General features: G+C 35.5%; 1 protein-coding gene across 3 annotated transcripts in view; it reads right to left on the minus strand.

Annotated features, from left to right (window-relative positions):
* TMEM232 (transmembrane protein 232) overlaps nucleotides 1-23209 on the minus strand; it is a 280919-nt gene that overhangs the window by 147310 nt on the left and 110400 nt on the right. For all 3 annotated transcript variants that reach the window (XM_047730557.1, XM_047730556.1, XM_047730558.1), the window contains one exon: nucleotides 21011-21189. In XM_047730557.1, coding sequence (XP_047586513.1) covers nucleotides 21011-21189 — 179 coding nt within the window. The remainder of the gene's footprint in view (nucleotides 1-21010; nucleotides 21190-23209) is intronic.

Raw genomic sequence — 23209 nt, forward strand, 5'->3', positions numbered from 1 at the left:
TGAGAAATGCAGAACTCCAGAGGAACACATAGAATTCATGGCATTTTCCCCATGGTTCTTCAGTCTTTCAAAGTTAAATTTTTTAAATTTTATTTTTCTCCTATTTAACTTTTCCTCTTTACTCTTGTAATTTTTTTAACTATTTTATTTTATCAATAATTTTTAAAAAAATCTTTTTAAATTTTCATTGTTATAGTCATATTTTATCCCTTCATTGTATTTAACCTTATTTCTTGTATACATATAGGGTTTTTTTTCCCTTTAAAATTTTGGGATACAATTTCTTCTAATAGATCAAAATATACCCTACATCTAGCACCTGGCTTTGTTCTAGTATCCAGCCTGATTACATTCTCTCCTCCTTTTTTTTTTTCTTTTCTTTTTCCTTATCAATTCCTTTTTTAGAATCTTTTTACATTTTCATCTTTATGGTCATATTCCATCTCTTCATCATGTTTATTCTTATTTTTGTACATATATAAGTTTTTCTTTCTTTAAAATTATGGGAGGTTGTTTCTTCTAAGAGACCAGAATACACCCAGAATCAAGTAGGTGTCTCTATTCTATTCAACAGTCTAATATATACATTTTTATATTTTTCCCTCTTTCTTCTTCCCCCAGTTTTGGGTCACTTCTGATTTGGTTAGTGTATATTTTTCTAGGGACTTTGCCACCCCTTTAGTATTTTGTTCTCTCATTCATCTGTTCTTATTGGATAAAATGACAAGGCAGAAAAACTCACACACACACACACACACACACACACACAAAAAAGAACAAGAGGCAGTACGATGGCTAGGGATGTAATCAATATGGACATTAGTAATATGTCAGAACTAGAGTTCAGAATGACAATTATCAAAGCGCTAGCTGGGCTCGGAAAAGGTATAAAAGATATTAGAGAATCCCTTTCTGGAGAAATAAAAGAACTAAAATCTAGTCAACTTGAAATTAAAAAAAAGCTTTTAAGGAGGTGTAATAAAAAATGGAGGCTCTTACTGCTAGGACAAATGAGGCAGAAGAGAGAATGTGATAGAGAAGACCAAATGACAGAGAATAAAGAAGCTGAGCAAAAGAGAGAAAAACAACTATTGGACCATGAGGGGAGAATTCGAGAGATAAGTGATACCATAAGATGAAACAATATTAGAATAATTGGGATTCCAGAAGAAGAAGAAGAAGAAGAGAGAGAGAGGGGCAGAAGGTATATTGGAACATATGAGAGGGAGAAATCCCCCAATTTGGGGAAGGAAACAGGCATCAGATTACATGAGGCACAGAGGTCCCCCTTAAAATCAATAAAAATAGGTACACATCCATCATCAGATCATAAAACTTACAAGTCTTAATGACAAAGAGAAAATCCTGAAAACAGCTTGGGACAAGATGTAACAAACAATGGTAGAAATATTAGATTGACAGCAAACTTATCCACAGCGACCTGGCAGGCCAGAAAGGACTGGCATGATATATTCAGAGCACGAAAAAAGAAAAATACGCAGCCAAGAATACTATATCCAGCTAGGCTGTCATTGAAAATAGGAGGAGGGATTAAAAGCTTCCAGGACAAACAAAAATTAAAAGAATTTGCAAAGCACAAATCAGCCCTACAGGAAATATTCAAAGGGGTCCTCTAAGCAGAGAAAGAGTCTAAAAGTAGTGGACCAGAAAGTAACAGAGAGACAATATACATTAACAGTCACCTTACAGGCAATACAATGGCACTAAATTCATATCTTTCAATAGTTACCTGAATGTAAATGGGCTAAATGCCTGAATCAAAAGACATTGTGTATAAAAACAGATTAAAAAAAAAGATCCATTGATACGCTATCTGCAAGAGACTCATTTTAGACACAAAGACACCTCCAGATTTAAAGTGATGGGGTGGAAAACAATTTACCATGCTAACGGACATCAAAAGAAAGCTGGGATGGCAATCCTTATATCAGATAAATTAGATTTTAAACCAAAGACTATAATAAGAGATGAGGAAGGACACTATATCATAATTAAAGGGTCTGTCCAACAAGAAGATCTAACAATTTTAAATATCTATGCCCCTAACATGAGAGCAGCCAATTATATAAACCAGTTAATAACAAAATCAAAGAAACATATCAACAATAATATAGTAACAGTAGGGGACTTTAACAGCCCCCCTCACTGAAATAGACAGATCAATGAAGCAAAAGACCAGCAAGGAAATAAAGGCTTTAAATGACACACTGGACCAGATGGACATAACAGATATATTCAGAACATTCCATCCCAAAGCAACAGAATACACATTCTTTTCTAGTGCACATGGAACATTCTCCAGAAGAGATTACATTCTGGGGCACAAATCAGGTCTAACCAGTACCAAAAGACTGGGATCATTCCATGCATATTTTCAGACCTCAGTGCTCTGAAACTAGAACTCAATCACAAGAGGAAACTTGAAAGATCTCAAATACATGGAGGCTAAAGAGCATCCTACTGAAGAATGAATGGGTCAACCAGGAAATTAAAGAAGAATTTAAAAATTCATGAAAATGAAGACACAAGTGTTCAAAATCTGTGGGACACCGCAAAGGTGGTCCTCAGAGGAATGTATATAGTAATACAAGCCTTTCTCAAGAAACAAGAAAGGTCTCAACCCTACACCAAAAGGAGCTGGAGAAAGGACAGCAAAGAAAACCTAAACCCAGCAGGAGAAGAGAAATCATAAAGATCAGAGCAGAAATCAATGAAATAGAAACCAAAAAAACATTAGAACATATCAACGAAACTAGGAGCTGGTTCTTTGAAAGAATTAATAAGACTGATAAACCTCTGGCCAGACTTATCAAAAAGAAAAGAGAAAGGACCCAAATTAACAAAATCATGAATGAAAAAGGAGGGATCACAACCAACACCAAAAAAAATACAAACAATTATAAGAACATATTATGTACAACCATATGCCTGCAAATTTGACAATCTGGAAGAAATGGATGCATCCCTAGAGATGTATAAACTACCAAAACTGAACCAGGAAGAAATAGAAAACCTGAACAGTCCCATAACCAGTAAGGAGACTGAAGCAGTCATCAAAAATCTCCCAACAAACAAGAGCCCAGGGCCAGACGGCTTCCCATGGGGAATTCTACCAAACATTTAAAGAAGAATTAATACCTATTCTCCTGAAACTGTTCCAAAAAATGGAAATGGAAAGAAAACTTCCAAACCTATTTTATGAGGACAGCATTACCTGGATCCCAAAACCTTGATCCCTTGATCACAAACAAGGATCCCATCAAAAAAGAGAGTTATAGACCAATATCCCCAAATTCTCCCCAAAATTCCAGCCAACAGGATCCAACAGTACATCAAAAGGATTATTCACCATGACCAAGTGGGATTTCTTCCTGAGCTGCAAGGTTGGTTCAACATCCGCAAATCCATCAATGTGATACAACACATTAAGAAAAGAAAGAACAAGAACCATAGGATACTCTCAAGTGCTGAAAAATCATTTGACAAAGTACAGCATCCTTTCTTAATCAAAACTCTTCAGTGTAAGGATAGAGGGTACATGCCTCAATATCATCAATGCCATCTATGAAAAACCCACAGTGAATATCATTCTCAATGGGGAAAAACTGAGAGCTTTCCCCTAAGCTCAGGAACACAGCAGTGCTGTCCACTCACTACTGCTATTCAACATAGTACTAGACGGCTTAGCCTCGGCAATCAGACAACAAAAAGAAATAGAAGGCATCCGAATAGGCAAAGAAGAAGTCAAACTCTCACTCTTTGCAGATGATATGATACTATATGTGGAAAACACAAAAGACTCCACTCTAAAACTGCTAGAACTCATACAAGAATTCAGTAAAGTGGCATGATATAAAATTGATGCTCAGAAGTCAGTTGCACTTCTACACACTAAGAGCAAGACAAAAGAAAGAGAAATTAGTCAATCCCATTTACTATTGCACCCAAAACCATAAGATACCTAAGAATAAACCTAACCAAAGAGACAAAGAATCTCTACTCAGAAAACTATAAAGTACTCATGAAAGAAATTGAGGAAGACACAAAGAAATGGAAAAACGTTCCATGATCCTGGCTTGGAAGAACAAATATTGTGAAAATATGCTGCCTAAAGCAATCTACACACTTAACACAATCTCTATCAAAATACCATCAACTTTTTTTCCAAAAAATGGGATAAATAATCCTAAAATTTTTGTGGAACCAGAAAAGACCCCATGTAGCCAAAAGAATGTTGAAAAAGAAAACCAAAGTTGGTGACATCACAATTCCAGACTTCAAGCTCTATTACAAAGCTGTCATCATCAAGACAGTATGGTACTGATACAAAAACAGACACATAGATCAATGGAACAGAATAGAGAGCCCAGAAATAGATCCACAGCTCTATGGTCAACTAATGTTTGAAAAAGCAGGAAAGAATGTCCAATGGAAAAAAGACAGTCTCTTCAACAAATGTGTTGGGAAAATTCGACAGCCACATGCAGAGAAATGAAACTGGAGCATTTCTTTACACCACACACAAAAATAGACTCAAAATGGATGAAAGATCTCAATGTGAGACAGGAATCCATCCAAATCCTTGAGGAGAACACAGGAAGCAACCTCTTTGACCTCAGCTGCAGCAACTTCTTGCTAGAAACATCACCAAAGGCAAGGGAAGCAAGGGCAGAGATGAACTATTGGAACTTCGTCAAGATCAAAAGCTTTTACACAGCAAAGGAAATAGTCAACAAAACCAAAAGACAACTGACAGAACAGGAGAAGATATTTGCAAATGACATATCAGATAAAGGGCTAGTATCCAAAATCTATAAAGAACTTACCAAACTCAACACCCAAAGAACAAATAATCCAACCAAGAAATGGACAGAGGACATGAACAGACATTTCCGCAAAGAAGACATCCAGATGGCCAACAGACACATGAAAAAGTGCTCAACATCACTTGGCACCAAGGAAATACAAATCAAAACCACAGTGAGATACCACCTCACACCAGTCAGAATGGCTAAAATTAACAAGTCAGCAAATGACAGATGTTGGCAAGGATGCGGAGAAAGGGGAACCTGGTGGGAATGCAAGCTGGTGCATCCACTCTCGAAAACAGTATGGACGTTCTCAAAAAGTTGAAAATAGAGCAACCCTATGACCCAGCAAACCCACTACTGGGTATTTACCCCAAAAATAGAAATGTAGTGATCCAAAGGGGCTAGTGCACTCGAATGTTTATAGCACCAATGTCCACAATAGCCAAACTATGGAAAGAACCTAGATGTCCCTCAACAGATGAATGGATAAAGAAGAGGTGGTAATATATATATAATGGAATACTATGCAGTCATCAAAAAACAGAATCTTGTCATTTACAACTGCATGGATAGAAATAGAGGGTATTTTGCTGAGCAAAAGTCAATTAGAGAAAGATATCATATGATTTCTCTGATAAGAGGAATTTGAAAGGCAGGGCAGGGGGCTGTGGGGGGTATGGAAGGAAAAACTGAAACAAGATGGGATTGGGAGGGAGATAAACCATAAGAGACTCTCAATCTCCCATAATACCCTGTGCGTTGCTGGGGTGTGGGGGGTAGAGATAGGGTGGCTGGGTTATGGACATCGGGGAGGGTAGATGCTATGGTGAGTGCTGTGAAATGTGTAAGCCTGATGATTACCCCTGGGGCAAATAATACATTATATGTTAATTATATGTTAATTTTTTAAAAAAGAAACTTAGCAATCAGTTGAATTTCATCTCTCTATACATAATCTAAACTTTCATTGAAACCAACAAAAATCTAAACTTTCTTTGAACAAAATTTGTGTTAAGGAAAAACAGAAAAGGGCTTTGTATTTAGCTCACATTGGGGATGTTCTACGATTTATATTTAAATTAAATTTAATATGTTCTAATCTTTAAAAAAAAAAAAAAGACCGAATAAAAATTTCCACAATACTTAAGCAATTTTTAGTCAGGACTGTGCTATTTTCTGAAATTTCCTATTTATGTTCGATAATGTCCATGACTGATTTTTAATTAAACCTTCTTTTGAAATGGCTAGAGGCATATTTTCTCTGGCTAGAAATGGTAATGATAAATGAAGATGTAAGTTTCAAAATCTCATGTCACATTTTTTAAAAATGTTCACAATATGTTCATGTTAGGAATTCTTTTGTAAATAAACTGGAGGCTTCCTCCTTGCATTAAAATTTTACATTTTTTATTCAATATTACCATCTTCAGGCAATTTATTACCAGTCACTCAGGATTCATTTTCTATGCCTATTGATCATGTGGTAGAAAATTAAGGAATAGAAAATATTTCCCTGCATATGAACATCCAACTTAAACACTTAAGGCCATCAAGATCAGGCTTGGCTGAATCAAATTACTATTTAAAGATGGACTATTGCATTTAGACAAAATTATAGTGGGAAAAAATGAGAACAATCTTATAATAAAAACTGAAAAACATAAAGAGTTAAAGCAATGAAGAAAATAACCAGAGGCACGTAAGTAAATAGGGATTACTGTGAAAGCTCTGGAGGATGGGAAATATGTTTATAGTATATAGTATAAGCAAACAATTATGTCTATTCTATTCCCAGTTGTTGCATATCTTGATTATTAACTAGACTGAAATCACAGAAACAGCATTCAATTTGAAATAAAAAACTAAACTGTGTCTAGGACATTTCGTAGCTGTGGTGACTTAGAGGAAATTAGTTAATGTCTCAACGTCTGCAGGTTTATCTGTTAAAAGGTAATTACAGTACCTATATTTTTCTAGCCATTTCTTCTTATTTACTGTTTGTGTCCAGTACAAATCAATTCCATAGCCTGAGAAGTTACTATGAATAAAGGCATAAATACACAAACACAATATATAATCCAAAATAGATATACAACATTCACATATGAAACAAAATATAAGTTCAATCACACACTCAATAGCTTGAGATCTGTTCAATATGGTTGTTCCAGGGTAGATTTCTAAAGATTAAAAAAAAATGACCTCAGTTATCAAGACTACTGTGGCAATATTAGATACTAGAATATGTAGTCATCAATGTGCAACCGTGTGAACAAAAGACTTTAAGGAGTATCTATTTTTAAAAAGGTTTCTCCACCTCAAGGCAGCTGTGAAAGATTTACTTTCCTGAATTCAGCACACTTTAAGCTTAGGACCAGGTTTTAACTATCTAAAAATATTGACTGATAGCAGAAAGCATTCCAAATGAGACCATTCTGATTCACAGAGTCTCTTCAAAAAGTATTTACAGAAAGAGTACAAAAATTCTGAATTTAAGTTTCCACTCTTCACTTCCCATATTTGATTTACAGTTTGATTCACGTATTTGTCTTTTTAATTTCAAGATGTGTCAATTTTACCTTCAAAACAGATCATTTTTTCAATTGTAAAAAGTATTCAAGATGTGCAGAAATAAAAAGTATTTTGAAATTAGTTGAGGTCAGTGCACTTTTTGGAATCATTTTAGCTAAATGAATCACACTTTTATTGAGTAGGAATAGGTGGTAAATATATAAGCAAAATTTATTCATTATACTTGGATTTGGGGTAGACTCAGTCCATCACTACCCTGGTACATGTCAGTTACTATATAAAAAGTCAAACGCGATGTAAAATCCAAAGCCTCCAAAGAAAGAGTTCACTTCTCAAGAAACAGTGATATCTAGAGCACATTGGCCTTAAATTAATACAGCTGAAACATTAAGGAATTACAGTAGCACCTGGAAGTACCTTTTAATGTAACTATAAATAGAATCTTAGAAGCTTTTTATATTAACGATTTTACAGCATTAATGAACTAAATGGAAACCAAATATCTTTTCCATATTTTATCCTTTGTCTCTAGATGAGATAAAATCTATTGTCATCTTTAGGTATGGTTTTATGTGTCTTGTACTTCTTAAACCATGTAAGAATATCACCTGAATACTAATTTTGGATGTTGTTTCCCTTCATCTTGTAGTTGAAACTCCAGCAGATTTAATATTGGGATTCATTTTCTAGTCAAAACCCTTCACATGCTCTCTAAACCATTCAATTTTAGGATCCTCAACATTTTCTGTGTCAATAAAATAAGGTATGGAATTTAAAAATTCAAAGAAAATCTGTTTGTTCCTTGTCACTATGGATGTCTATACACTATCTGGATTGGATTTAGAAAATGGGGAGGTACAGGTGACCCCCCCCCCCCTTATCCATGGCGATGTGTTCCAAGACCCTCAGTGAATGCCTGAAACCATAATACTACTGAAACCTATATATGCTTTTCACTATACATACAGACCTATGATGGGGTTTAATTTACAAATTAGGCACATTAAGAGATTAACAACTGTAATAAAGTAGGACAATTGTAATAATATTCTGTAATAAAAAGTTAGTGAATGGGTCTCTATCTCTCAAAATATCTTATTGTCCCGTACTCACCCTTCCTCTTGTGGTCATGCGAGATGTTAAAATGCCTATGTGATAAGATGGGAGGTGAATGGAGCAGGTGCTGTGAAGTAGCATTAAACTATTATTGACCTTCTGATGATTGGTCACGAGCTTCATCTGCTTCTGGACCATGGGTGACCACAGGTAACTAAAAGCTCTGAAAGCTAAACTGCTGATAAGGAAGGACTACTGGAGATGTTTCTTGGCTGCAGTCTTGTAAGAGCAGAGATAAAGAACAGAGACGAGACTAGCTGTTCAATGCAGAGCATTACCACTTGTGTGGGTGGTGGATTTAGCTAGATTAGAGGCTGGTGAGGTATTCTGGGAGGAGTTACTGGAAAACATTACAACAGTTGCTTGATTTTGAATAAATGTGCTTGGGTAGGAGCACGCCAGAATCAGCAGCCCCCATCTGATTCTGGCCACCAAAGATTTGCCCCGGTTCCCCTCCCACTTGCATACACCTCCACAGATACCAGATGCATGGAAAAACTCCAGCCATGGTGGGCTGGGTGCAGGCAGGGTGGTTTACCAATACAGTTTATTCTGCTTACCTTCCCTGGCTCAAATTTTTTAATAAGAAAAGATACTTCAAAATCAATAATAATATGTAATATTATGCAAATATTTTACTATGAGCTTTTGCATTATAGAAGTGATGGATGAGGGGCACCTGGGTGGCTCAATCAGTTAAATGCCTGCTTTCAGCTCAGGTCATAACCTCAGGGTCTCATATTCAAGCCCCTGCTCCCTGCTCAGCGGGGAGTCTGTGTCTTCCTCTCCCTCTGCTCTCCCTCTACCACCACCTCCCCCCCCTTCCCCGCTGTTGCTGGCTCTCTTGCATGCTCTTTTGCTCGCTCAAATAAACAAATAAAATCTTTTTTAAAAAAAGAGCAATGGAACAATAAATGTGTAAGTAAATGAATGAACCAAAAAAAAAAAAAATTGGGGTAAATTTCTGGTAAAGAATACTTGTCTTCAGACATAACATTACCCTGCATTACAGAATATTGATGCTGTCTTTTATCATGACTCATTTGGCTACCCCTTGTTTTCTTACTTCCCAGACCAGAAAAGTTGTAGATCCAGATGCCAATTCTTTCAACAAGCAAAATGAAGGCATTTCTTTATCTCTCGTCATGGGTTTACTCATTGAAAGCCCAGGTGAATTTCTCTCCCCCATTGATGTTCAAGGCATTCGACTAATGGAAGTATAGTATCAAATATCAGTCAAATGCATATTTAACTTATCTAGAAAAGATTTTGTTTTATTGCTTCCCTGGAGGAAGAACCAGCAAATAGTATGGGCTTTGCAATTAGATCTGTAATCCATTCTGGCATTTCCGTTTATTAGTTGAGGGTGCGAACTTTGGAAAATGTTACCTCTCTAGGCCTATGTTTTGTCTTTGGTTTACTTCTGTCTTGTTTTTCATTTGTGATATGGAGATAATAACAACCACTCTGAGCTTTGTGAGGGTTGACTTAGCATACAGTGAGAAGTTCAACAAGTATCCACGAATTCCCTGAGACAGAACACTAACGCTCCTGCCTTTGCAGATCACCCCGTAGAAGACTTGCCAGACTGAAAACAATTATGTTATATTGTCACTTTTACATTAGCAAATTTGTGGAATAGAATCATGATTATTCCAGCACAGTCATTTCTTTTTTAAAGAGTCTTCCTTCACTTAAAGCCATTATTCTAATGTTATAATTCAGAAACTTAAATGCCAACTACATATAAATATATATCTATACTTCTTGGGAGTAGACAACACAAAATATTAATGACTATTCCTTACAACAGATACCAAAATCATGAATTCACTACTACGTGGCCTACTAATAAACATTACTTCAAATTCCATTTATAAATATCATTTATACATTATTTACATTTTTATCACATGTCCCTACTTTTTAGCAATAAAATTTGGAATTTTCCCTTACTGCATTATTGAAACAACATTTTTTACTAAGAAATGAATAGCTATTCCTGAACATTTATGTTAATTTTACTCAATTAGTATTAAAGTTGGGAAGGTGGTATTAAAAAATATTTCTCTCACACACATGATCTAGCCACGTGTAAGGGCAGATACACACTCTTTTGTTTTTGTATTGGGCACAATGGTGGTAAAAAAACAGCATTTATGTAAGTTAGCAAACAGATGCATAAATCAGTACAAAGGGAAATTCTCTAAGGAATCACAACATAGTAGCGATGCTAAATAAATAAATAGAGTCTCTCCAGAGTTTTAAATTTTCTGTCAATAATTAAGGAAATGTAACAAACACGTCAACATGTAAGCTAACTCACACTCTGCTTGATATGAGAGAATGAAAAAGAAATAGGATGGTAGCTATTGCAGCAGAGTTTATAGCAAATTCTGTTTCTTTCATCTCTCTCTGTTGTTTCTCCACATCTCCTTAAGTAATCCTAGAGCAAGGTATATTTAACTTGTTTTCAGGGAAAAAAAAATGACAATTTTATTCTTTAAATTTCAAAATTTAAAGTGAGTCATATGTAGCCCCAAAAGATTATTTCCTACAGGAGTTACAAAATCTCCAAAGAGAGGACAGCATGAGAAACTCCTAACTATTAAAATGTGGTCCTTAGTTCATCATTATCTGTCATTACCTGGGGGCATGTTATAAATACAGGATTTCAGGCCCTAGTCCTATATATCTTAAAGTCTAAGAAGAACTAATGTAATAGATTAAGAAAAGCACCAAGATGGGAATATCCATCTTTCCAGTTGTGTGATCTTTCACAAGTTATTTAACCTCTCTGGGCATGTTTTCTTATTCCTAAAATGGGGTGATAATAATACTCCCCTTTATAGTGTTATTATAAAGGTTAAACACGAAAATTGAATACATTAAAGCACAGTGTCTGATATACAAAAATTCTTCAATAAATGTTAATGCCTTATTTGTATTTAATTTTGGAGAGAGGACATGGCAAAGTGGAAATAGAAGAGCCTTTAGGTTAAGACACTCATAGATGCATCCACCACCAGCCACTTATTTTAATTGGGCTTAGACTCAGACACTCCCATCTTTGTGTGTGATGGAGGTGCTGGGAGAGTCATGGAGCACAGGTGAGTTAATATATGGAAACACTTAGCACAATGCCTGGCTCACTGTAAGTTCCACAAATAGTTTTGTTTTCTTAAAACAGTGTACGCTGTTACATTAGAATTCTACTAATGTAATTCTATTAATTCCAAAGAAATTCTATTCTTTGGAAGAGACTGCACTCTTCCAAAAAGACATCTCCCTTTCCATACTCAGAGCTTCCATTTATGTCAAAAGAAGACCCATATGTGGAGGAGAAGAGAGGTAGGTACTGAGAGAATAGAATCTAATCGTGTTGTTTATTCTATTTTGCTGCTTTATAGAGTACATTAGGAGTATAAGCATATTATAGAGTACATTAGGAGTATAATATCATTAAGAATAAAAATAAATTTTACTTTAAAGATCTCACCATGAAACATTGACCACAAAGTGCGTTACCTGGTGAGTCAAAGGTACACTGAATAAAGTCACATATTCATTTTAGCTTTACATATTTCTTTTTGATATTTTAGGTCATATACCAGATGGAAGAAAGCATTTATACTTGATGACTTTTCCTAGATGTGCCAACCTATGCTGCTGAATTGCCTGTACCGAAGAGCCTTGCTCATTGCAAGTCTCCCTGGAAGTATTTCAAACAAAGCACATCAATTAACATTTGTTTATTATGCCACTATGAGTATATGACAGTTTTTGATTTCTTTCCCAAATTCTCAGGCAACAGTTGGGTTTATATTGCTTTTGTCAGATGAAGGTTCATGTTTAGGGATCTATTTAGAATTGTTTTTCATTTCAAATACTCTATTAAATATTTCACCTCTCCTGTAACCTCCATTAAGCATCAAATTTCATGAACAGATATAACAAGATTTATAGATGATAGGATGCTATTCTGGATTTAAAAAACATGCAAGACATGAGAGCATATAGTATAGTTAGTTAAAGATTTACCAGGGATGCAGGTAAATCGAGGTATTAAGTACAAAATTTCATTCATTAAATTCAATAGTTTATCATATGAATTCCACATTTAATTTTAAAGCATAAAAAGAGAAAATTTCTACTTAATTCCATAAGCATGGAGGTACATTCAATCCTTCTGAAACAAATCCTTCCCACTATAATGTACAATAGTTTATCATTAAGGCTTTGTTTCACTCTGTGTAGGTAATACAACGATGACCTTACATGATGAACGCTTCTGGCAACAAGGTGTTAGGAGGGAAAGAATAAACAAAGGTTGCCCTATAAACATAGACGTCTGCATCAACGGAAATAAAAGTAGGATACATATTTTATTTTAGATGGAAACATCTGAGACACAAGCCTTCATAGGTTTAGAAATAAATAACCTTTGTAGTTTTATTACTGTATGTAAGTGTTGCCAAGTTAGTGTCAAAAAGAAAAAAGGGAAAGGAAACCTTGATTTTACCATGCACATGTTCTGTAAAATTAAACACACTTCAACGATAAGTTATATAGAAAGTGTTCAGACTATTCCAGGCAAGAAAGCACGATTTTAATATAATCAAAATATTTGCTGTAACACACTACACCTATAGTCCAAATGTGCTCCTTCTTTTTGAAATCATTTTGTTTTTGTCTTATTCAGATACCTGAAGTTTAGTTGTGTAACTTACTCTACAGTATCACTGATTAACTCCCTTAAAAAGGCATCTTTAAAATCTGAAATCAATATGAATATTATTTTTCTCAGAGAAATAAAGCATGAAAGGGAATGAATATCAGCTGTGGAATTTAGGAAAGAAGATCACATAGGAGTAACACAAGAACAGAGCACAGAGACCACAGAGAGAAAAACTGAGAACTGCATAGATGTTAATCACTTTGGTCACTTGGCCACTTTGGTCACTTGGCCACTTCGGTCATTTGGCCATTATTATTCCTGAAACCCACTACAGACATGTTAATATGCAATTTAACATTAGGAAAATATCATCTAGTAATAAACTGAAAAAAAAACCCTTTATGACCAAAGTCATAAAAATGATGCAAAGAACTCCATTTTAGGGGTGCAAAGAACCTCAGAATAAACAGAACAATTGATTAGAACTTAACTTTATGTTGTATCGATACCAACATAGAATTCTTAGCCTATAAAACTACCCTTCAGATTCTTTCTTTTAAAGATTTTTTGTTTATTTATTTGACAGACAAAGATCACAAGTAGGCAGAGAGGCAGGCAGAGAGAGAGGAAGGGAAGCAGGCTCCCTGCTGAGCAGAGATCCCTATGTGGGGCTCGATCCCAGGACCCTGGGATCATGACCTGAGCCGAAGGCAGAGGCTTTAACCCACTGAGCCATCCAGGCGCCCCTCCCCTTCAGATTTAAATGGAATAAAAACCTCTTCAAGTAAATGAAAATTAACAAAATTAGACAACAGGAGATTCTTACTAAAAGAATATGAAAGGGTTTTCTCTGAGCAGAAGAAGAATAATGCTGTGCAGAAGGTCAGAGATTCAAGAAGGAAGGGTAAAGAAAGAAACATGCAGGGGTGCCTGGGTGGCTCAGTAACAAGTAAAAGGTGTAACCATCAGAAAAATAAAGGGGGTGGAATGAAATGGTATAAAAAAATCTTCCCAAAAAAGGCAAAAAATGAGATTTTAAAAAGGAAAGGACGTACAAATAGAATGGTAAATAACAATATGTAGAAATAAACACATATATTATAATGATATTAGATGTAAATAGAATAAACATTGAAATTTAAAGACCATAATCTTTAGGTTAAAAAAAAAATACTGCTCCTCCAGAGAGCTGAATATAAAAGGATTCAGAGAGCTTGAAATAAAAAGATGGAAATAGATATGCAAACACTAATCAAAAGACCCCTCATAAAAGAAAGCTACCATGATTACACTCACAACCAAAGGTACACTTATTATAAAGAAGAATATTTTAAAATGAGAGCATCATCATTGAGCACAGTAGAATTGAATAGAAATCAAAATCATAAGTAACAGCAAAACCTCCATATGTGTGGACATTAAGTCACGAACTTGAGTAAACTGTGGCTTAAAATAGAAATAGTAGAAATTAGAAACTTTTGATTTGAATGATAATTAAAATATTACTTATCACAACTTTCAGAATACATCTAAATTAATGTAGAGAAGGAAATTAAAAGTATTAAAATCATATGTTAGAAAAATGCTGCAAGTCCATGACAAGGAACACAGTTAAGTAATTTTGGAAAAGGAGCAACACATTAAATGCAAGGAAACTAGTGGAAGGAAATATAAATTTACTACCAGATATTAAAGAAAACATAAAATTAGAAATTAGAGAAATTAGAGAAAATATAAAATAGAATATCAGTATCAAGAGAGTCAAGGTTTTTTAAAACTTTTTTAAAGATGATTTATTTTAGAGAGTGCACACATGAATGGGGGGAGGGGCAGAGGAAGAGAGAGAATCTCAAACTCCATGCTGAGTACGGAGCTGGATTCGGGGCTCAATCTCACCACCCTAAAATCATGACCCAGGCCAAAGTCAAGAGTGAGATACTTGGGGCACCTGGGTGGCTCAGTGGGTTAAAACCTCTGCCTTCGGCTCAGGTCATGATCCCAGGGTCCTGGAATAGGGCCCGCATTGGGTTCTCTGCTCAGCACGGAGTCTGCTTGCCCCCCTTCTCTCTCTGCCTGCCTCTATGCCTACTTGTGATCTCTGTCTGTCAAATAAATAAATAAAAATCTTAAAAAAAAAAAAAAAAAGAGTCAGATACTTAACTGACTGAGCCACCCAGGTGTCCTGAAAGTTGTTTTTCAAAGGACAAAGAAGTTGATTAAATCCTTAGCATGATAGATTAAAAAGAGAACAAAAGCAAAAATAGTATGAGTCAGGAATGAAGAAGGGAATATCATGCCAGATCCTAAAGACACTGTGATATTATAGAAAGATATTATGAGCAACTTCATAAAATATCACATGAAATTCCTAGAAAAAATAACTGATGCAAGGAGAATTAAAGTCTAGGAAGGTACCCAACTGTAAAAGAATTCCACAGGGCACCCAGGTGGCTCAGCTGGTCCTGCATCAGACTCTTGATTTCTGGGTCATGAGATTATGCCCCACACTGGGCTCCATGCTGGGTGTGGAGCCTGCTTAAGATTCTTTCTCTCCTTCTTCCCTCTGCCCCTCCCTTGCTGCTCACTCTCTTGGAAAAAAAAAAAAGATGTTACAATTAAAACTTTTCTATATGTATCTATGACAAATTGTCAAATACTACAGAATTTTTAAGGAAGACATTAAGACCACACTACAAAATTCTCCCAGGGAATAGGGAAAAAATGATAATCATTTCCCAATTCATTCCATAGATAGAGCATAACTCTGATGCAAATCCTTATAGAAAACATTATAAGAAAAAAATTCATATGGATGCAAAATCTTTAGCAAAATATTATCAAAGTAAATATGACAATATTAAAAGTGATATTACATCATCATCAAGTGTTTTCATTCCAGGAATGCAAAGATTGTTCAACATTAGAAAATGCAAACAATGTAATTTACCACAGTATCCATGGGCAAGTTACTTCATCTTTCAAAAATTTAAATGTCCTTTTTTAAAATTTCAATTTCCTCATCTATAAAATCAGGAGCATGAAAATACAAATAACATACGGTTTTTATGAGGATTAAATAATTAATGCATGTAGTGCTTAGCACATGGCACACAGTAAGTGCTCAACAAGTCTATTATTATCAATGCCTTTAAAAATGATAAAAATGAAAGAAACAACATTTATATTAAATAATTTAGCTGACTAAAATCTCACATATGCAACTCTTACTATGACAAAAAAAAAAAATCACCCAAAACTTAGAGGTTTAACACAACTATTTTTTTAGGCCACATTAGGTCAACAATTTAAGGTAGACACAGCAGAACGGTTCCTCTGGTCTTAGCTGGGCTCATTCATGTGTCTGTAGTCAGGAACTGGGTACTTTTTGGCTGGGGTGGGGAGGGGGTAGTGGATCAACTAGGATGGCTTGTCTCCGTGCCATATTGTCTCTCATCTTCCAACTGGGTAACTTGGGTTTGTTCCCATGACAGTTACAGTGTTCCAAGAGAAAAAGAAAGGGCAGGCCCCATTCCATAAGCATTTTAAAAATCTCCATTTGGGGGTGCCTGGGTGGCTCAGCGGGTTAAGCCGCTGCCTTCGGCTCAGGTCATGATCCCAGGGTCCTGAGATCGAGTCCCGCATCGGGCTCCTTCCTCAGCGGGGAGCCTGCTTCTCTCTCTGCCTCTCCCTGCCACTCTGCCTGCTTGTGCTCTCTCTCTCTCTCTCTCTGACAAATAAATAAATAAATTCTTTAAAAAAAAAAATCTCCATTTGGGAGAGTCTGGGTGGCCCAGTCTTTAAGCATCTGCCTTTGGCTCAGATCATGTTCCCAGGGTCCTGGGCTTGAGCCCTACATTTGGCTCCCTGCTAGGCAGGGATTCTGCTTCTTCCTCTGCCTCTGCCCCTACCCCCCCACACACACTGGCTATCTCTCCCTCTCTCTCCCTCTCTCTCTCTCTCTCTCACACACACACACTCTCTCAAATAAATAAATAAAATTTTAAAAATAAATAAATAATTAAAAAAATAATAAAATCTCCACTTGTGTAACATTGGTATTGCCTTACTGTCCGAATCAAGTCATGTGGTCAAGTCAAGTCTTTGAGTATAGAAGGAATCATGCCAAGGATGTGAATATAGGGAGTCTTAAATAAACCGGGGACAATTACTCTAATAATGTACCAAAAGTTTCTAGACAATAATTCATTATTTTAAAAAGATATAAGGAAATATATACATGATTTTACCCAAAACAAATTATCCACCTATTAAAATTCAATAAGAAAAATTTTCTCCCACAAACCATAAGAGACTCTTAATCTCACAAAACAAACTAAGGGTTGCTGTGGTTGGGTTATGGACATTGGGGAGGGTATGTGCTAAGGTGAGTGCTGTGAAGCGTGTAAACCTGCCAGCCAATTCACCAACCTGTACCCCTGGGGCTAATAATACATTATATGTTTATAAAAATTCTCCCAAAACTAATTGTTTTACTTAGCATTTCTATATTTAATTAAACCATCTCTAAGTTTCTAAGACATTAGCATGGTAACCCAAACATAACTTTCAAATGTAATGCCTACTACTGTTCAACCTAAACCTTTTTCTCCAACTAGGCAGGTAAACCAATGGCTTTTTCTTACACAGTGTTCTTATTTCTGCTCAGCTCACATTTCCTTACCTACGAGACACACTCCTTGACCCTGCTCCCTTGAGTCATTTAGCAAAACTCATCATTAAGTTTCCAGCTCAAGTACTACTTAAAGATGACAACAATATATTCTTCATTAATATAAGGAAAAAGTTAGAGACCAAATATTTACCTGAACTCCCACTGTGTGCCATGAACTTTGATGGGACTAGCCATATAGATAACATTCCATCTTCTTTTTTAAAAAAAAAGATTTTATTTGAGAGCAAGAGAGAGCACATGCATACATGCATGGAAGGGGCAGGTAGGAGGCAGGGATGGAGGATGGAAGGAGAGGGACCACTGAGTATGGAGCCTCACCACACAGGACTCCATCCCAGGACCCTGAGATCATGACCTGAGCTGAAGGCAGACACTTAACTGACTGAGCCACCCAGGGTCCCCTATAATATTCCATCTTCTGAATCTTCTGTCTCTCGAATGAGACACTAAAGATTACTGTGTAAAGGACATTTTTGGGATTTCTTTGTGTTTTCCATAGACTTCAGCATGGCAAAATAGATTTAGGACTCAATGTGTACATATTTCATATGTTCTACTGAATTTGGTGAAAATTTTTATATAATTTCTTAGTGTATATACTTGTAGTATCTTAATATTAAATAAAGGAATTTAAACTAATTTAAGTGATATTTCAAAGTCACTAGCTAGGCATTCTATCATTTATATCCATAAATCACGTATTTTGTTCCTTTAATATAAAATCCAAATCTCTCTCTATCTAACTTTTAGATAATATAGATCTAGAGTGAATTGTATATTTTAGTTCATCTATATAATGCAAATAAGTATTTCTTATATTAAATATGTACTATATCTAACTTAATATAACTGCCTTTAGAAATTTCTAGTTTAGGGACACCTGGGTTGTTCAGTTGGTTAAGCATCTGCCTCTGGATCAAGTCACGATCCCAGAGTCCTGGGATCTAGCACCATGGCAGGCTCCCTATTCAGCAAGGAGCCTGCTTCTCCCTCTCTCTCTGCCACTCCTCTCTCTCCTCTGCACACACGTTCTCTCTTTCTCTCAAATAAGTCAATAAAAAATCTTTTAAAAAATAAATTTATAGTTTAGATTTTTCTCTGAGGAAAACTTGCCTTCCCACACATTTACTATTTAAAATGAATGAAAGCGTCCTTTAGAAGTCTTCTCACTAAGCATTTAAAAAAAACAAACTAGCACAACTAGTTATACTTTTGTTTATTCCTTTATTCTCAGAGCTGACTGCTTCAGTAATAGGTCTTTCCTTGGACCTAGCAACTAAAAAAATATTTGCTATGTCTGATTAACTGACTTATGAATTTCAAATATAATTATCTATAGATATTTACTAAAATTTTGAAGAGATTATCCTATACCAAATGATTGGCCCTGAAAACAGGCACATGAATAGGATTCTAATTATAGAAATGACAAATTTGAGTGGCCTTATTTATTTGTTGACAGTATACAATCTATTTGAGATGTGAAGTGGAATATAAAAAAAGGTGCAAAACCAGAGAATAATATGAATAATTGAGAATTCATAAAAAATGAAAAAACAAAGAGAAAATAATAAAACTGAGTGAGATGAAGTCATATTGTCCTATATATCTTTTTAGAAACTTAGCCAAAATTTGACTCTCATTTTTTAAAAACTTTATTGAGCAGCTTATACAAAATAATAATAAGGTTCAGAGAGCACATGAAACTAAATACTAACAAAGAGGATACTGGGTGATATAGTGGTCATCATTGTAATAGATACAATAGTAATTATTGTTTTCTTTTTCTTTCTATGTTCTGTCCACAACTAAGAATAAAACTGAAGCATGGTTGCATAAAAGCAAGCCCATGCAATCTAAACCAATGTAGTTCAAGTGGATAGCTCTTGATTATCTTCTCTATAAAAAAAATATCAGAAGTCTAATGTTTTTAGATAGTCCTCCATAAAGATTTTTACTCCAAGTCAGATTTATTGTTGAAAAACAAGAGGCATCTGGGTGGCTCCATTGAGTGACTGCCTTTGGCTCAGGTCATGATCCTGGAGTCCTAGGATCTAGACCCACATCTGGCTCCCAGCTCCATGGGGAGTCTGCTTCTCCCTCTGACCTTCTCCCCGCTCATGCTCTCTCTCACTCTCTCTCTCTCTAAGTAAATAAAATCTAAAAAAAAAATTGTTAAAAAAAAAAGAAAAAATAAAAACAAGGAGTTAAGGTTTTGTTTCCTACTAAGAATCTGGAGTATAGGTGTTCTGTGTTGCAATGATGTCTCCCCCCCCCATATGCTTTGACAACCCATTAGGCACAGTTAATTCATCATTTGCTCTTCTTACTTGTTAACATGAATTCACATTTCTAATTATTATTAGAAAACAGGATATTAAGAGTGTTAGGATGACTGCACATGTGAAAGCAAGAAAAAACCAGAAACTTCAGTGACAGGAAAAAAGTGTGCTTTAGGGTAACAAACAAATTAACCTAGCTCAAAATAAGACATAGAAAGAAAAACAAATGGTGGGAGTTTAAAAATATCATAGGATACCATATAGATAAAGCATTCTGGAAAATCAAATTTGCATTTCATGAAGAATGGATAGCTAATGTCATAATGATTTTCTTTGAATGTGAAGAAAAATTATCTATAGTCATTCAACTAGAACAAGAAAAACCAAGAACTTGTAAAATACGTATTTAACTTTAAAGAAAAAGAGTAGTGTTAGTGAATCTAGATTTGTGATGTGTATTATTGAATGCTGGAAGGAAAAACTTACAAGCAAGATAACTAAATAATTTACCATCCAAACTGAAACACTTTTGAGAGTGAATTAATTCACTACTAATAAGAAACTTGGAAAATTTAGGCATAGACCCAGGCTGGAAACTGGAATGCGTGGTTAGCGTACTTAAAATGTCTCTTAGGCACAAACCCAAAGCAAAACGATGATTCTTCCCCAAAATCACCTCCTCTCTTCAAGCTTCTTAGTCGGAAGATTGCCAACCCCCTTATCTTTAACTAAACAGAGATCAATATTAAATTTTAAAAACAGTGTTCTCAGCTGAGTCACTGATACTGAATATGGACATTCTCTTCTCCTTGCAGAGAAAGGACAAACACTTCCTGATAATATAAGTACCAATTTATTGCCTTCGCCTTTATCTTACCTGAGCTATATATATGCCATTATGGATTCGCCCATCTTTCTCATGATCCTTTGTTTTCTGTAATATTTGCCATATTTTGTTTCTAAATCCATCCTGCTCATCATCTCCCCGAAGTTCCCATAACATTTTCACCAGGTTATATATTAAGCCGTAGTATCCAATCCATGTCACTTGATCACCTGTTGAAAAATATATTCTTTGGGAAAACATTGTTTTATTCATCTTAGAAAAACACAGTTTTGTGAAAAAGAAAGAACTGGATTTTGATAATATTTTAAAGCCTGAAATTCTGAGCTTTGGAATTTTTTTTACTCTTTACAGCACTTATTCCTTTAATTTTAAAAGATCATAAATTATTTAACAATTTCCAGCCATAAGAAAAGATCTGCACCTAACTAATATCATTCCTCATAAATTTAAAGTTGGACAGGTAAACCAGAAACTATGTATTAAAAAAAAAAAAAAAACTTTGGGATTCAAGGAAAGAGGCATTTGTTCAAGGCAATAGGAACACTTAGACCACCATGGTGAATTTTTACAATGAGCTAGAGAACACGAGAAAAATCACTGCCTTTTATAAAAATGACCAAGCTCAATGAAACAGGCATTTGAACCAAAAGAAAGCCTTGAAAATAATGTGAAAAGCAGACATAATTGCTGATATAATTAAAGGCTGCAAGATTTTTTTTAATAGTAGAGACATAAATCAACTAAAATAGAGGAAAGGGAACAATGGATCCAGAAGAGATTTTTAAAAGTCTAAAACACTCCTTCTAAGATGTATTTATAATTAGTAATTTATATAAATTATCAAGGTCCACTTCTAAATTATACTTCTCCCATAAAGAAAGGAGGAAGACGTCTCTCTTTACCTTAATTATTTCTTACTTCTTACCTAGGTAGTATATTGCTACGCAATACTATTCAGGAGAAGATAATTCTTTTTTTTTTTAAGGTTTTATTTATTTGGGGCACCTGGGTGGCTCAGTCATTAAGTGGCTGCCTTCGGCTCAGATCATGATCCCAGGGTCCTGGGATCAAACCCAGCATTGGGCTCCCTGCTCGGCGGGAAGCCTACTTCTCCCTCTCCCACTCCACCTGTTTGGGTTCCCTCTCTCACTGTCTCTCTCTCTGTCAAATAAATAAATTAATCTTTAAAAAAGATTTTATTTATTTGAGGGAGAAAGAATGAGAGCACGAGTAGGGGAAAGGGGGTTAAAGAAGAGAAAAAGAAACAGATTCCCCACTGAGCAGGGTACCTGATACAGGGCTCCATCCCAGGACCCTGGGATCATGACCTGAGCCAAAGGCAGCCACTTAACCAACTGAGCCACCCAGGCACCCCCAGGAAAAGAGAATTCTAATTTAGGTAGTGATGGTATAAATTTGAAGAATAAAATAATACAGCAAGTTTCAAAGAGTATATGAACTAAAGTTAGCCAAAGAGCAACATAAGAATAACAAGTATAGGGGCGCCTGAGTGGCTCAGTGGGTTAAGCCTCTGCCTTCGGCTCAGGTCATGATCTCAGGGTCCTGGGATCGAGCCCCGCATTGGGCTCTCTGCTCAGCAGTGAGCCTGCTTCCTCCTCTCTCTGCCTGCCTCTCTGCCTATGTGTGATCTCTCTCTGTCAAATAAATAAAATTAAAAAAAAAAAAGAATAACAAGTATATGTGAAGCAGATTAAAAAAAAAAAAAAGGAAGAGAAGATTCAGGAAGGGAAATAGAAGGGTTTCAGAGTCAATTAAATTCTGTATTGTACTGTCCCCTAAATCCTGATGATAGTCTGCATGACACTGGAACTCATCAGCGCTCGTCTTGAGTAAGGACGTACAATATAAAGTAAGTACAATATGAAAAAGTCAAAATCCTTAACATTTCCTAATTCAATACAGATTTTTATAATCCACACTAGTAATAACAATAATTATTATTATAACTGGAAAGCTTGGGCATTCCTACTACTATGTGCCCTTATTCTAGTCCTCACTACAATCCTACTATGAAAACCATATTATACTTAGCATAATAGATAGAACATATGACCTTCAACTTGGTTGAAAGTCCTCTTTCAGCTGATGAGTGACCTAGCCAGGTGAAGGTGAGTCTTATATTATTCCATGCAGCACAACCTTTCCAATTCAGATAAGTGCTTTTCCTTCCTTTTATTCCATTCATAAGAAAGGAAGAGACTAGAAGGT

Source organism: Lutra lutra, chromosome 5 (assembly GCF_902655055.1).
Source record: "Lutra lutra chromosome 5, mLutLut1.2, whole genome shotgun sequence".
In the NCBI taxonomy this organism is placed as follows: Eukaryota; Metazoa; Chordata; class Mammalia; order Carnivora; family Mustelidae; genus Lutra; species Lutra lutra.